This window comes from Myodes glareolus, chromosome 2 (genome assembly GCF_982192425.1).
Source record: "Myodes glareolus chromosome 2, mMyoGla1.1, whole genome shotgun sequence".
Lineage (NCBI taxonomy): Eukaryota > Metazoa > Chordata > Mammalia > Rodentia > Cricetidae > Myodes > Myodes glareolus.
The window spans coordinates 12,802,841-12,815,887 of NC_142027.1; the positions used below are offsets into that span (position 1 = coordinate 12,802,841).

Genomic DNA, 13,047 nt, shown 5'->3' on the forward strand with positions numbered 1-13,047 from the left:
CTAGGACTTGGGAAAATACAAAAAGATGTTTCTAATTAGTGTCAGTGACCCACACGGCTCACTCTAGTGGGCGAGAATATTGAGTGCCTTCGCAGAGCAGTCTCTAGCACCAAGTGTAGTTTTAAATCAGTTGCATGTGAACCAACAGGATCGCAGAGAAACAGCTGCTTCAGAATCGGCCAGGAAAGACAAAGACTCCTGATACTCTACAGAGCAGGTAAATGATAACTCTTGAACCCAAATGATTTATTACATAGAATATCTACAAATTAGCCTGCTGATATTAAACCTATATAATATTAAACTAAAATATATTGTTTATCCTCAGCATCAATTTAAATCATATCAATTTTTGGCTTAGTTGTGAATTCAAGCTATGTTTTAGTAATGCCTTTAATAGTCAGGCAGAAATGACCTCTTGCCAGGCCTGGTGATGCCAGCAATGAGGGGTGGGGCAGAGGATGTATTTTCTGTCTTTGATTTAATGAGGGGCATTAACTTTTGGGATCTCCATAAACCTCCTATTCCCAAATCCTCAGAAAAACAATTGTTTCTAGTATTCAAAGGGAAATGTTTGAAACTATTGTTCTTAATATTCCATGTTCCCTACAAAAGGACATTTTACTCTCAAGTAAGTATCTGCCTTTCCATGGGACACAAGACATTCACCATGGCAACTGAGAGTGACCACATCACGACAAAGTTTAAGGAAGGATTTAGTATCCTCTCCATATTTAAATTGCCATTAGGAAAAATAAACAAAGAAGTCATTTTAATTAATTGGTATTTCTAATTGTCTATTCTAAGAGCCTATAATTGGGTGTTAGACATTTACATACCCAAGACATGTTTACATGCCTATGTTACATATATATTTAAAGTTAACAACTAATAATTTCTTGAGAAAAGACAAAAAATAAGTCATAATGGCTAAGGAAACATGTTTTTATTCTTCTCTCTGTTTTTGATTCTTATTTTTTGTCCATTAGATGGTATGCCCAAAGGAAAATAAAGCAATCACATTATTTGACTTAGTTGCTATTAAGTGGTAATTGACTAAAGATCTAACAGGGTAGATATTAAAACTCTCTCCTAAAATAGGGACAATTATATAAGTATTGTTTTCAGTTCAGTATACTATAATTGTGCCCTCAGCAATGTATCTACATAAGGCAAGAAAATTATGATTATGAAGAATATAATTGTATGTCATTATCTAAATTATACATGATTCAGCCCTGCTTCAGAATGTGGGTTCTTTATGGTTCTTATTTATGGTACACAAAAATTGTATGTTCACCTTGATCAATAGTTAAATTGGTAATAAATAAATTCTTAGCAGCAATTAGCCCAAAAGTCCAAAGGATATATACAAATACAACTTATCTATGGATGGGAGACAGGTAGACATGCGTAATGTTGGCAGTGCTGACTTCGAAGGTCAAAAGATACAGCTTGGTAAAAACCCAGGCAGGAAGTCTTTGTAGATATTTGATGCAGCGAAGGAGGCATTGTCAGAACATGAAAAGGGAACTTTTTGGCCACTTGGATGTGCACGGAGAAAAGCAAGAAGTGGAAATTACTCTGCAGTGGTCGGAACAAACACTAAGTTCAAGAATAAAGCTAATGCAACTGAATCCAAACAAAGCAACACAATAGGCACACTCTATACAAATAAAATTGGATTTCCAAACTGGGTTTTAAGACCATGCTACAAGCTATATGCTACATCAAGAGGTAAATGCTACCGATTCTTTACATTTTCAGAGAGCCCCATAAATTCTGCACAATGGGCTAAATTGATTCACAACATGACCTCCACAAAAGAAAAGCCGCCTTCAGGAAAAAGCTTTTCCCCAAACCTTGTAGAACTTAATGAAAATAACTACCTCCTTCCACATCAATCAGGACGTGGGTTAGGACTGCTCATTGTCTACAATGAACTTAATCCCAACGTTTAACACAGTAGAGATTTCAACTGAACCAAAGCTTTGGGCAAATTGTGCTCAGATGCCAGGCATCTGCGGTAACCTCAACACCATAGCTAATTTTGTAGCTTTTATTTCCACAAAGTCAGCCTTTGGCTTAAAAATAAGGAAGTGGTGACTACAGAACAAAAATGAAAATTGATATGTTATAGGGTAAAAGACTGGAATGCCAGGAAGTGTTGGGTTACACACAAAACTCGGTCTCTGCATACTGAGGCATACAAAACTGGTAGTTTCGATGGCCTATAATAGCCATAAGAAACTAAGATTCTAAAGTATTAAGAGATACAAAGTATGAATACCCTAAAAAAATCCAGTAATGTCAATGACACACCGTTTGTCCATGTCTTTTTCACAAAGGAAGAAAGAGGTAGGAGGCACTTCCCCTTGGCAGTAGCTTCAAGGGGGTTTAAAGCGACCTTGGAAAACAGAATGTTGTGACCCCTTGGACTCTTTTTATTCAGTGAACAGATGATTTTAGAACAACTCTTTGTTTCCTGACCAGTTTGAGTGCACTCTCACAGGACTGGCTGTGTCTAAACGTTAGGGCTGGTACAATAAATGAGAACTAATAAAACAGCCAAGTGTTCCACGTTCAAGTCAGTGAACCAAAGCAGCGCTTAGGATTCATGATACAGCTAAGTAGCTGGGTCCTGGAATGAACCAGAGACATTGCACTGCTGATGGGCTTGTGATTGTGGTAACTGCTAAGTGATAACACGATACTCTAACTGTCCTCAGGCTCAGTGGGACGGTTTGACTGGGCGTATCACCTTCAATAAGACCGATGGCTTGAGGAAGGATTTTGACCTGGACATTATCAGTCTCAAAGAGGAAGGAACTGAAAAGGTAATCCCCTTGATGATGAATAACATCACCAACGGATTCACTAAAGAAAGGGTACATTGTTTGTGCATTTTAGCTCAATGACACAGATAAGCGGGAGAATTATAAAACAACTTTGTTAGAATATTTTTAGCATCCAGCATTCTAGAACATTCTCTCATGTTGAAAGGTAGCCATGGATGAGATAGATTCTCAAATTATGTGCGGAACTAATAGCATTAACTAATATTCATCGATGCTTGATCTATAAAGCAAATGTGTATTTTTGTCTACATAACCTTATGCACTGGTGCCCTTATACATGTTTCTCAGAGATTTTATGAAGCTGAGCTTAGATTTGGAACTGTGGCAATTGCAGCTGGTTTAGCTATGGTAAAGCATCCAAGGGTTACTCAGAAATTAATTTTAGCTGAACTCTATTTTGAGATTGGTGACAGAGGGACAGAATAAAATAGTATAGAGAAGGCTTACTGGAGCAAATTAACATTGCATCCTTAATTTAGGACAAATGCTACAAAATTTCATTTTAATGCTGCATTCTCACTTTAGGATTATTTTAGCTAAAAATCGCCATTTCAAAGTTTTAAGTTTTATTTTAGTTATATTTAGATTAACACAAATGTAAACTGTTAAGCAATGATGATAAAAGAATTTGGTTTCTCAATATATTCCATGATTTCAACTTAGTATCTATGGTCACAAGTTTCAATCAGCATTTATAGTCTGAGAATTTGCCTTCAGAGCCTTAAAGAACAAAAGATGCTGAAAACTCAATGCTGTCACCTGGACATAGGAACCCCATAAACCAATACAGTTTCATATGACAGTGACTAACACACAAAACATGGTACTCAGTATAAAAAGAGTACTTTGAAACAACCTATTGCTTGTTTAATTTCAAGTAGTTGAGTTTATAAATTAAGGCATGGGAAGGTTCATGTCTGTTTCATTGTTTCCATTTACTGGGACACATTTTCCTCCCTTGGCAGATTCTGACTGCCTTCTCCCCTCACACTCCAGCCCCAAGCATCATTCACTGAAACAAAGATTAATTAGTCTGGATGTTGTAGAAGGCTCTCACGGGTATCGACATATTTAAGAAAAACAATTAGCTTGCAGTTTCGAGAGGACATGTATCTGTGGTTTCCCATTTCAAAAACACTGCTTACTCCCCTCTCCCTAGTTGGGTCTTCACTCTGTCTCCCTCTCCCTGGCTGAATCATCTTTACCCTGCTGTGTTCCTCTGCTGGTTTAACAGAGAACAAAGCATCTGCCTGCCCTCTGTAATTGTACTTTTGGACCAAAACGAACAGAAAAAAAAATTGTTCACTATAACCTAAAGCTTGTTGTTATTTAAAGGAATTTATCTGTTTATCTAGGTTCACTCTTTTCTGCCTTTTTTGCCTTTTGTGGGGAAAGTAGTACTGTTAAGTAAATAATTTTTTTTTTGGTTCAGATAGGTGACGAACTAGCTGGAACTATTGTAATGTCTCCACAGCTGTCTATATACACAGCAATATTATGCACATTCTACTAGTGGTTTTCTATTAAAAGCGAAATCAAATTAGATGAAAGTATTTTCTATTTGTTTCTTACCTATTCAATGATTGCAATAACTTTTTTCTTCAGGTGACTTGGGCTCAGTTCGTGAGATTGCTGGTTGAGCCTTGAAGGCAGTGGGGGACGCTAACACATGTCCCTCGAGAGCCAAGGGAAGACATGTCCACACTTTCCATGCCAGCTTCTCTGGGCTCACAGACGAACCATTATCAAAAGTCCATCCATCACTTGCACCCAACTTTCTACTGTCTGCAAACTCATAATCAAAGAATACATCATTCAGCATATTTCTGTGTAGCTTAGGGAGTGTTTGTGTTTGTGTATGTGTGTGTGTTTGTGTGTGTGTGTGTGTGTGTGTGTGAATGATTGACTGATGTTTTTATCCTGAATTCCTTCAACAACTCTCTTAAAGCATGATGAATATCTTTCAATTTTGCAATACCTGCAACATTCAAACAGGCTTCAATTTACTTTCTACTATTTGAAATGAGCACGCTATTCTGTGGTACCCAGCCTTCATTATCATTTCCTTGTTGTGTCTATTGTTGGTCTTTATATGAATTAAAATGCAAAATTCCAGCCAACAGGTGAGGAGTGTAATACACTCTGTATACTTCGTGGGTTCCATGCTGCATTTTAATTGAGTGTGTTTTTATTTTTCCCTCTGGAAACCAAGGCTGCTGGTGAAGTGCCTATGCACTTGTATAAAGTGTGGAAGAAGGTTTGTACCCTGAAAACAACAGCAGGACACTTGGGGATGGGGTGGCTGCACTGTGCCAGTCTTACCAAACCAGTAGCTTACAAACTGGAGATTAGGGGTGAGATTCCACAGATGTGGGGAGCAGGTTGTGTTTGCCCTTAGCATTACCAGGAATTGAGAGTAGACATTTGGTGGGTTAGTGAGTGATGGGTGGGTAAATATTCCCCGCTAGATTAGCTTTTCCGCTGGACAGAATCAGTGGCTGGGAAGACTGCAAGCAGGTAGCAGCAATGAACACAGCGGCCCATTTATAGACCTTCTCAAACCGAGGAATATTTCCCCTAAAATGAATGAAAACAATAGATTTGACCCACCAGATTAACAGTCAAGGCAAGGGTACTTCCTGCAATGTCACTACTGGAAAATGTGGGCCATTTTCAGAAGCTCCCCTTTCTTATACGTTGTCTTTGTTTTGTTAGAGTCTTGAAATGTATTTTAGGACTGGTTTCCAGAGGACAAATCATCAGAAGGCTTTTGAAGGGAAATGAGATTATCTTGTGGAAGTTTAGCACCCACTATTTCATAGTTTATTGTACAGGATCATGTTGCCAGCGACTGTGCATAGATTTGCATAAGCAGATGTGAGACCCAGGAAGATTCCCAGGGAGAAAATGCCCCAGTGACAGCAAATGTTACCTTGTCTCCATTCTTGCTCCTCACTCCCACCTCTTTTCCTTCCCCTCTATCACTCTATTTAAAACCAGTCACTACAATTGTGCTTGACTGACGGGTGGACTGTCAGACTCCCTTCTGCCTCTCAGATGATTGGCTGAGTCACAGGCAGTTTAAACAGCTTCTACCAGTACCCAAACGTCTCATCATTCCCTTGGTGGGAATCATCAGATGATCTCAGAAATGCCTTTTAAGTAGTAAAAGTCGCAAGCTTAATAAACCGTTTTATTGATGAACCAAGTTTCCAAAGACCCACCAGAGGTGAACCAGTTTCCCCACTGGTAGGAAATAGATGGTTCTACCCCACCGTTCTGAAAGCAGCTTATTGCTTGAGACTTCTGGCACTTTAGACCAGGCTGAATTAATTTAAACTAAATACTCTGGGGGATAGAGTCTAGTCTCTGAAATTAAACTCGAGGGAGAAGGACAGGCCTGCAGGCACCACAACACTGTGGCATGCGCATCCACATTAACAACTTGGCCTTGCTAGCCCATGACTTTCTTCCTCGCCGCTGCGAACCCTGCACTACTCCCATTATCAGCTGAATAGGTCACAGTTCATCTACTATTCTCAGTAATGGTACTCCAGCCCAGGGACTCAGTCAAACCCAACAGACACATTGTACTTCCCTAAGCAGATTCTGTCTTTAAGAGAAGAGTTCACTCCAGCATAGGCATAGCCCAGGACTTTATTTAAAACACCAAATAGATCACCTGAAATTCTTTGCAAGCGAGGGAGAGAGTAATCTTTGCAAGACACCCCTGCACTAAGGAGTCTCAAGATGCAGAAAACAGAAACACCTTTACATTTGTTTTTCTTACATGCCTGGTTATTTCATTCAGCCATTTTAGAATCTTTTTTGCTGGTGACTCTGGCCTTGGAAAATAGGCCATAATGGTCTCCTAAATACCCTGCTTCACTTGTTAAAAGTTGGCTCAATATTCCCTGGACATTTATTCACACATACTTCTCAAATATCAAATGACTACTTCCTCATGCCAATTTAGACAATAAGAGAAGGCAGACTAGACAATTTGAGTATTCCTCCCCACATGTAAGAGATCCACATCCATGGCTTCCCAGCAGTGAATTACTGTTGTTAGCTTTTGCTTCACAGTCTGAAAATTGAAGAGCTGCCGCAGAGGCACTCCTCCCTGGTTGCAGAGCATGGCCGCAAGGCCAGCATCTGGGCATCTGGTTAACTGCACAGCCCTGTCCAGCATGCATGCACCATCACATCCCAGAGTCCCACCTCATCAGAGACCTTGGCTTGCTGACAACCTGTCCATTTATTTCAATTAAGAGACAGATCCAGTACAACTGCTCACCCTTGCCTTGATTCTCATACTGGGATGGTTGAATTTAATGATTCCTCCGCAGTACAGCTAGCAGGAAAGTCATCTCCTTTTTCTCATTTTGCAGAGGCAGAACTGTGCTCTTGGGGCTGTGAGAGGTTGTCAGGTAGCCAGTGGCAGGACAGTAGCAATGGTCTCTTAGGGTTCCACTTACCACTCTGCCTCTGCTGGGAAAAGGAAGATGAGTCGGAGGCCAAGTGGGAGAGGGTATTTGTTGAAAGTGTGAAGTTTTATTTTAGAAAAGAATATTAAAGCATCATTTAATAATGCCATTTTTGAAGACGGAAGATGTCACTTAAACACATACTTAACAATATTAATGAGAATAAGAGTTAAAAATGCATTCTGAATTTAAGAGTGGCTAAAGACACAAGCCTGTTCTCTAATACTTAATTAGAAGCTGAAGTCTCTTCTTCTCAGTGCCTATGTCAATGTTTAATTGAAATTTTTCACAGACCCACCTTACACATAGTTTTCTCATGCAACACAACCTAAAGTATAGCTTAGGATAAGAATGAGCAGACAACCCATTGATCTTGGTGTGTGTTTCCTAAAAGCCAAGGTTCTTCCTCAAAAACATTGAAGGAGAAAAAGTTGAAAAGATTGTGTCCAATTTCCCAAGACAATGGCTCACAAAAGGAGACAGACATTCTCCCATTAGCAGATAGAATATCTACCACAACACAAGAGGCCCTGAAAGTACTGGACAGTTCCCGAGGATGCAGGCTCATACCCCATAGTACTCCTAATATCCACTCCGTAGACAGCTGCTACACCTTGTGCGCCACTCAACTCCATCAGCCTCTTCATCTCTCCAACAAATTAGCCCTGATTCGTATGGAGGAGAGAGGTTGAAATAGTTTCTAGTTATGTGTGGATGTGTTGTAGTTCTTAGAATTTTCTCAATGAATTTATAGCTCTAAACTGATACCTACAAGCTGATGATGCTAAGGAAATCAACCAATGCAAAGAAAGCAAAGGTAGAAGGGACCTAGCCTGCTCACATGGGAAAATTGATTAATTATGAAAAAAAAGGAAAGCCCTTTTAGACTAGAGAGATACCTTGGTGATTGAGAGCATGCTCTGCTCTTCTAGAGGACTGGGGTTCTATTCCCAGCACCCACATCAAATTGCTCGAAACTGCCTGTAACTCCAGCATGAGGGAATCTGACTCCCTCTTCTGGCTCCAAAGGGCACCCTCCCCGCCACACAGCATACATCCAGAAAGTATGCACACATACACACAAATAAAAATAATTCTTTAAAAAGTTTAAAAGCACTTTCCTCTCCATTTTGCTGGTATGAAAATTGAGACACATAAGGCCTAATCTACCACCCAAAATCACATACCTGGCTAACTGCAAAGTCAAGATCTAAACAAAAGTCTCTCTGCCCAGCCCACACTCTACTGAGCTGTGTGTCCCCTTGTAGAAGGAAGCCTATTCCCATACTGAGGGAAGATATGCAGGTATCAAGCACAGATCTCCCCTATCTGTGTTAACTTGTCCAGATGTTAGAGTCATAGATGCCTCCTGGTTTTCATGGCTCATTTCCTTTCACGTTTTCTAAATTACAAAGGAAAAAAAAACTAGCAATACCAAATTATTTTCCAAGGTGAGCTTAAAGAAATTTCTGTGAAAGCCATTTACATGACTTGTACTATTATTCGTGCAGCTCTTACCAGACAAGAGTACTTCCACCTTTACCGCCTCATTAGATCTTCTCACCATCCCTATAGCATAGAGAGCAGGATCCCAGAAAGGTTAGCATCCTATCACACAGTCACTGCCTGGCTATTTCCCCTTGATAGCCAATCACATTCCTTGTCCTGAGGCTGACAGTGGGTGTGCACAGAACTGGGCCAAATAGCTCAATTTTTATAGTTCTTTCCTAGGTCATCTCAGATGCTAAATAAATCAATGAATGGGTGGAGTGTCCTGTACCAGAATTGCATGAGCAAAGTCTGGATTTTACTTTTAATTTTGAGATATTTTCATCAGCAAGGAAGCTCTCTCAAGATTCAAGTCTCAAGTAGAGATTGGGTGATGTTTCATATACTGATTAAAGAACTGGAAAGTTAGATTCCATCTTGTACTATTGTTTTGTGTTAGCATGCAGAAAATGGATTTCAGGATAATATTTTCATACATGCATACAAGTGCACTTTCTTCTCATCTCTTCTTGTCTTATGGTCCCACTAGTTCCTTACCTCTCCCTAAAGCATCTTTGTTTTCATGTCATATCTGTGCAAAATTTCAAACACACCCTGCACAGATAGTTGGAAGATATCTTTTATTATTTTTTTATTTATTCTTCTCTCATGCAATGCATGCCAACCAAAGTCTCACTCTCTCCACTCCTCCCACTTCCTTTCTCCCCTCCCCTATATTCACCTCATCCCATGTCCCTGAAGAAAAAAACAACAGGCTTCCCACAGGCATCAGTGGAATATGGCACAAGTTACAATCAGACTAGGCGCAAACCCCCACATCAATGCTGGCCAAAGGCAACCCTGTAGAAGAAAAAGGGTCCCAAGAGCAGGCAAGGGTCAAAGATGCCTCTACTCCCACTGTTAGGAGGTCCCATAAAAATACCAGGTTAACAACTATAGCATATATGCAGAGGACTTAGTGCAGACCCATGCAGGCTCAGTGGTTTCTGCTTCAGTCTCTGTGAGCCCCCGTAAGCCCCGCTTAGCTGATTCTGTAGGCCGTGTTCTCTGGCTATCCTCCTCCTCTGTGGCTCCCACTATTTCGCCTCTCCTCTTCTGGAGGTTTAGTTTTTCAGTGCCTCTGTTTTGACTCTGACACATCTTCGAGGTCAGGTGATGCTGGACAACCTTGGATTTGGGCATCAGGAATGATCCACATGTATCTTATAGGACCTAACACAGTAGCAGCGATCAGGCCACTGGAAAAACTAGAGGACATCATTCTTTGGGTCATGGAGCCTATTGAATGTCAATAATCACCACTGGCTCTCTGATACTGAAAATAAGAGTCGATGACAAGGATTTCCTTACTGGAAGAGCTCATGGTGAAGTGGACACAAACAGATAAGCAAGTAATAATGAGAAAGACATGAGGAGCTCAGACAGAGGCGCACCCTGGGTCATGAAAGACATGCGGTGCTCAGACAGAGGCATGCCCTGAGTCATGAAAGACATGAGGAGCTCAGACAGAGGTGCGCCCTGGGTCATGAAAGACATGCGGTGCTTAGACAGAGGAGTGCCCTGGGTCTTATTGGGATTCTTAAGAACCTCCCTCAGCATTGGCTCCTCAGTAAGGTTGGGTCCTGAGTTTTGTCAACCTCTTGTCTGTGTAGATTCTCTCATCTGTCTTTCCTTTTCCAATTCCACGTCCCTCCACCCCCCATCCTGCTCTTTCCATCCCAGTAACCACACATTTTAAATTAGCAGGTGTTAGGGTGGTGGCATGTTGTTTGAGGCCAGCAGAAAGTCGCAAGAGTGCTTGTCTGTGACTATGTACTGTGTCTTCCAGTGCCTACAGTTGGGCTTGACATGGTCAGAGGTGCTCAATGAACACACTATAGAGGGAAAATCTGATAGTCATTTACTCCTATTTTTTTAATTTGAAAAATAGCAATGAGCTTAATAGTTAAAAGTAAAAATTCCAAGTCATTGTAGTGACACACAGCTTTAATCCCAAGACTCGTGAGACAGAGGAGGTGGATCTCTGAGTTTAAGGCCAGCCTTGGTCTACAAAGGAAAGTCTTTGTCTCAAGGAGAAACCCTGCCGAATAACCAAAAATTAATTAATTAATTGAAAATAAAATAAAATGCCTCCTGCACCTGCCTTAAATGGCCTATTTTTTCTGATTCTGTCTCCACCCTCATTTTTCTATTATGTTACTTTTCTATATGAAGCAACCTCCACTGTAATGCCCTGGTGCCCCAGGACACAAGCCTGGGTTCCCATTCCTGGTGTAGTGGGCCCTTTGTTTTAACATAAGTGCTATTATGGGCAACTGGCAGCCCCTGATACCCTGTGTTCTGTGCAGATTGGAATTTGGAACTCCTACAGTGGGCTGAACATGACGGATGGCAACAAAGACAGGTCCAACAACATCACTGATTCTCTGGCCAACCGGACACTCATTGTCACCACCATTCTGGTAAGCTGTGAAGTCCAGGCTTTTATCTACACGCCCACACTCGACCTAAAAGGATCCTTCCACTGTCTTTTTCAGGCTGGCATTTCTGTCTGCATATCTCTATTTTTTAAACTGGGGAACTAAAAGCATGCATTTGTACGTGCTTAAAGGAATGAAATAAGCTCTCAAAACCTCTCTACAGCTCTACAGACTGTTCATCTCTCTGGAACCCAGCTCCATTCTCACCTCTCTCTGCCCCAACCTGGGGCTCTTTCTTGTTCTCTGCCTGCTGATTTGCTGGATGGTTTTAACCAAGAGGAGATTCTAGCCACAGATCAGGGAAGTGGCATGGGTGTAGGAGGAGCAGAGATATCATTTTCTGTGACCTCTCTGTGCTATCGATCATTTTTCCCATGTCTTCCCATAAGCATATTTCCTGCATTGTCCTTCCCCTGCACCCAGGTTCCAGCTTCTCTGGACTGCAGCAACACTCCCATCTCCTCTTTGTCTCTGCCCTGGAATTCTCTGGTTTCCTGGCCTAATAGGTCCCTGAATAACACGTTGCATTTCCATTTTTACTCTCCCATCCAATGGCTCCTCTCCTTTGCCTCGTAGCTCTGGAAATAACCCTTGTATTTACTGATCTTCAAAAGACTTGTGTCCCATTGCAATCCTGATCTCATGCCCAGCTAGCCACTGGGCACAAGCCAGCAGTTTTTCTCTTTATTTTCCCAAATAACCTAGGTGGGCATAATCTACTCTGAACTTGGTAATTGAAGGCACACTTTGCTTTTTTTCAGTCCTTAGTATTAGGGCAATTTATCTTTGAAGTTGCCTTGTGAGATTTGTTTATCAAAAGTAGATCTGGTTTTATGCTGTTGCTGTTTTGTTTTGTTTTCTTCTGGACGTTACTTTTGCTGCTACCATATTATAATAGGGTTTTGTGGGGAGGGCGTTTTGTTGTTTTGTTTTGAAAAAGTTCAGTGTGTAGAACTGACTGGCCTGGACCTCCCCTATGTTGCCACTCTGGGTAAGAATTTTCTATTGTATTTTCATGACCCAACTGTCAGTTTACTTGATGAGAAACCTAAACACACAGGGCACCTATCTCACCAGTAGAGGAGTTTTTATAATTTTGTAAAACAAAACAAACTTTTATTTACTCAAGTGAGAATTAGTAAGTTTACAGATGCATAGAAGGAAGACGGAAATTACTCAAAAGATAAGGGATTTATCACGCAAGCATCTTAGGGAAGCATTATCAGATTTGAGGTACAAGAGGGAAGTCTGGAGACAGCCAACCGATGTAAGGAGAAAGAAAGACTGAAATTGGAATAAAGTTAAGATCAAAAATTAGAATATTTGATATATACGGCGTTTCAAAAATGGAAGAATTGTATTTGCTGGTCCTCATTTCTCCCTTAAGAAAGGGAGACACTTTAAGTAGACACTCCTAGGTCAAAGCCTAAGTGGAGTTCTGCAAAGGAAGCCTGAATGTGCTCATGCCTAGAAGGGGCGTGTAGGGCCCTAGTGTCCTCCAAGCCTTTCCATCTTCCCAGGTTCAGCATTTGAACAGCACTGTGTCACTGTTGCACCACACATTAAACATGCATGCTCTACAATGGTGCAAGGGAAAGCTCCCATCTGCAGGGAGAAAGAAAGGAAAGAAAGAAAACACATATATGAAGGCTTCTAAGCAGCGGCAGACAAAAAGAGTAGCAGAAACGGGAACGTAAGTAACCACCTTTAATA

The 13,047-nt window shown here is 40.9% G+C and overlaps 1 protein-coding gene across 7 annotated transcripts in view; it reads left to right on the forward strand.

The window, feature by feature from the left end:
* The window catches only part of Grik1 (glutamate ionotropic receptor kainate type subunit 1), a 391,370-nt gene that overhangs the window by 330,621 nt on the left and 47,702 nt on the right, over positions 1-13,047 (forward strand). For 4 of the 7 annotated variants that reach the window (XM_087899389.1, XM_087899394.1, XM_087899401.1 and 1 more), the window contains exons 8-10: positions 2,736-2,837; positions 5,071-5,115; positions 11,203-11,316. In XM_087899389.1, the coding sequence (XP_087755515.1) occupies positions 2,736-2,837; positions 5,071-5,115; positions 11,203-11,316 (261 nt within the window). The remainder of the gene's footprint in view (positions 1-2,735; positions 2,838-5,070; positions 5,116-11,202; positions 11,317-13,047) is intronic. The other 3 variants (XM_087899390.1, XM_087899399.1, XM_087899400.1) reach the window with 1 other exon arrangement.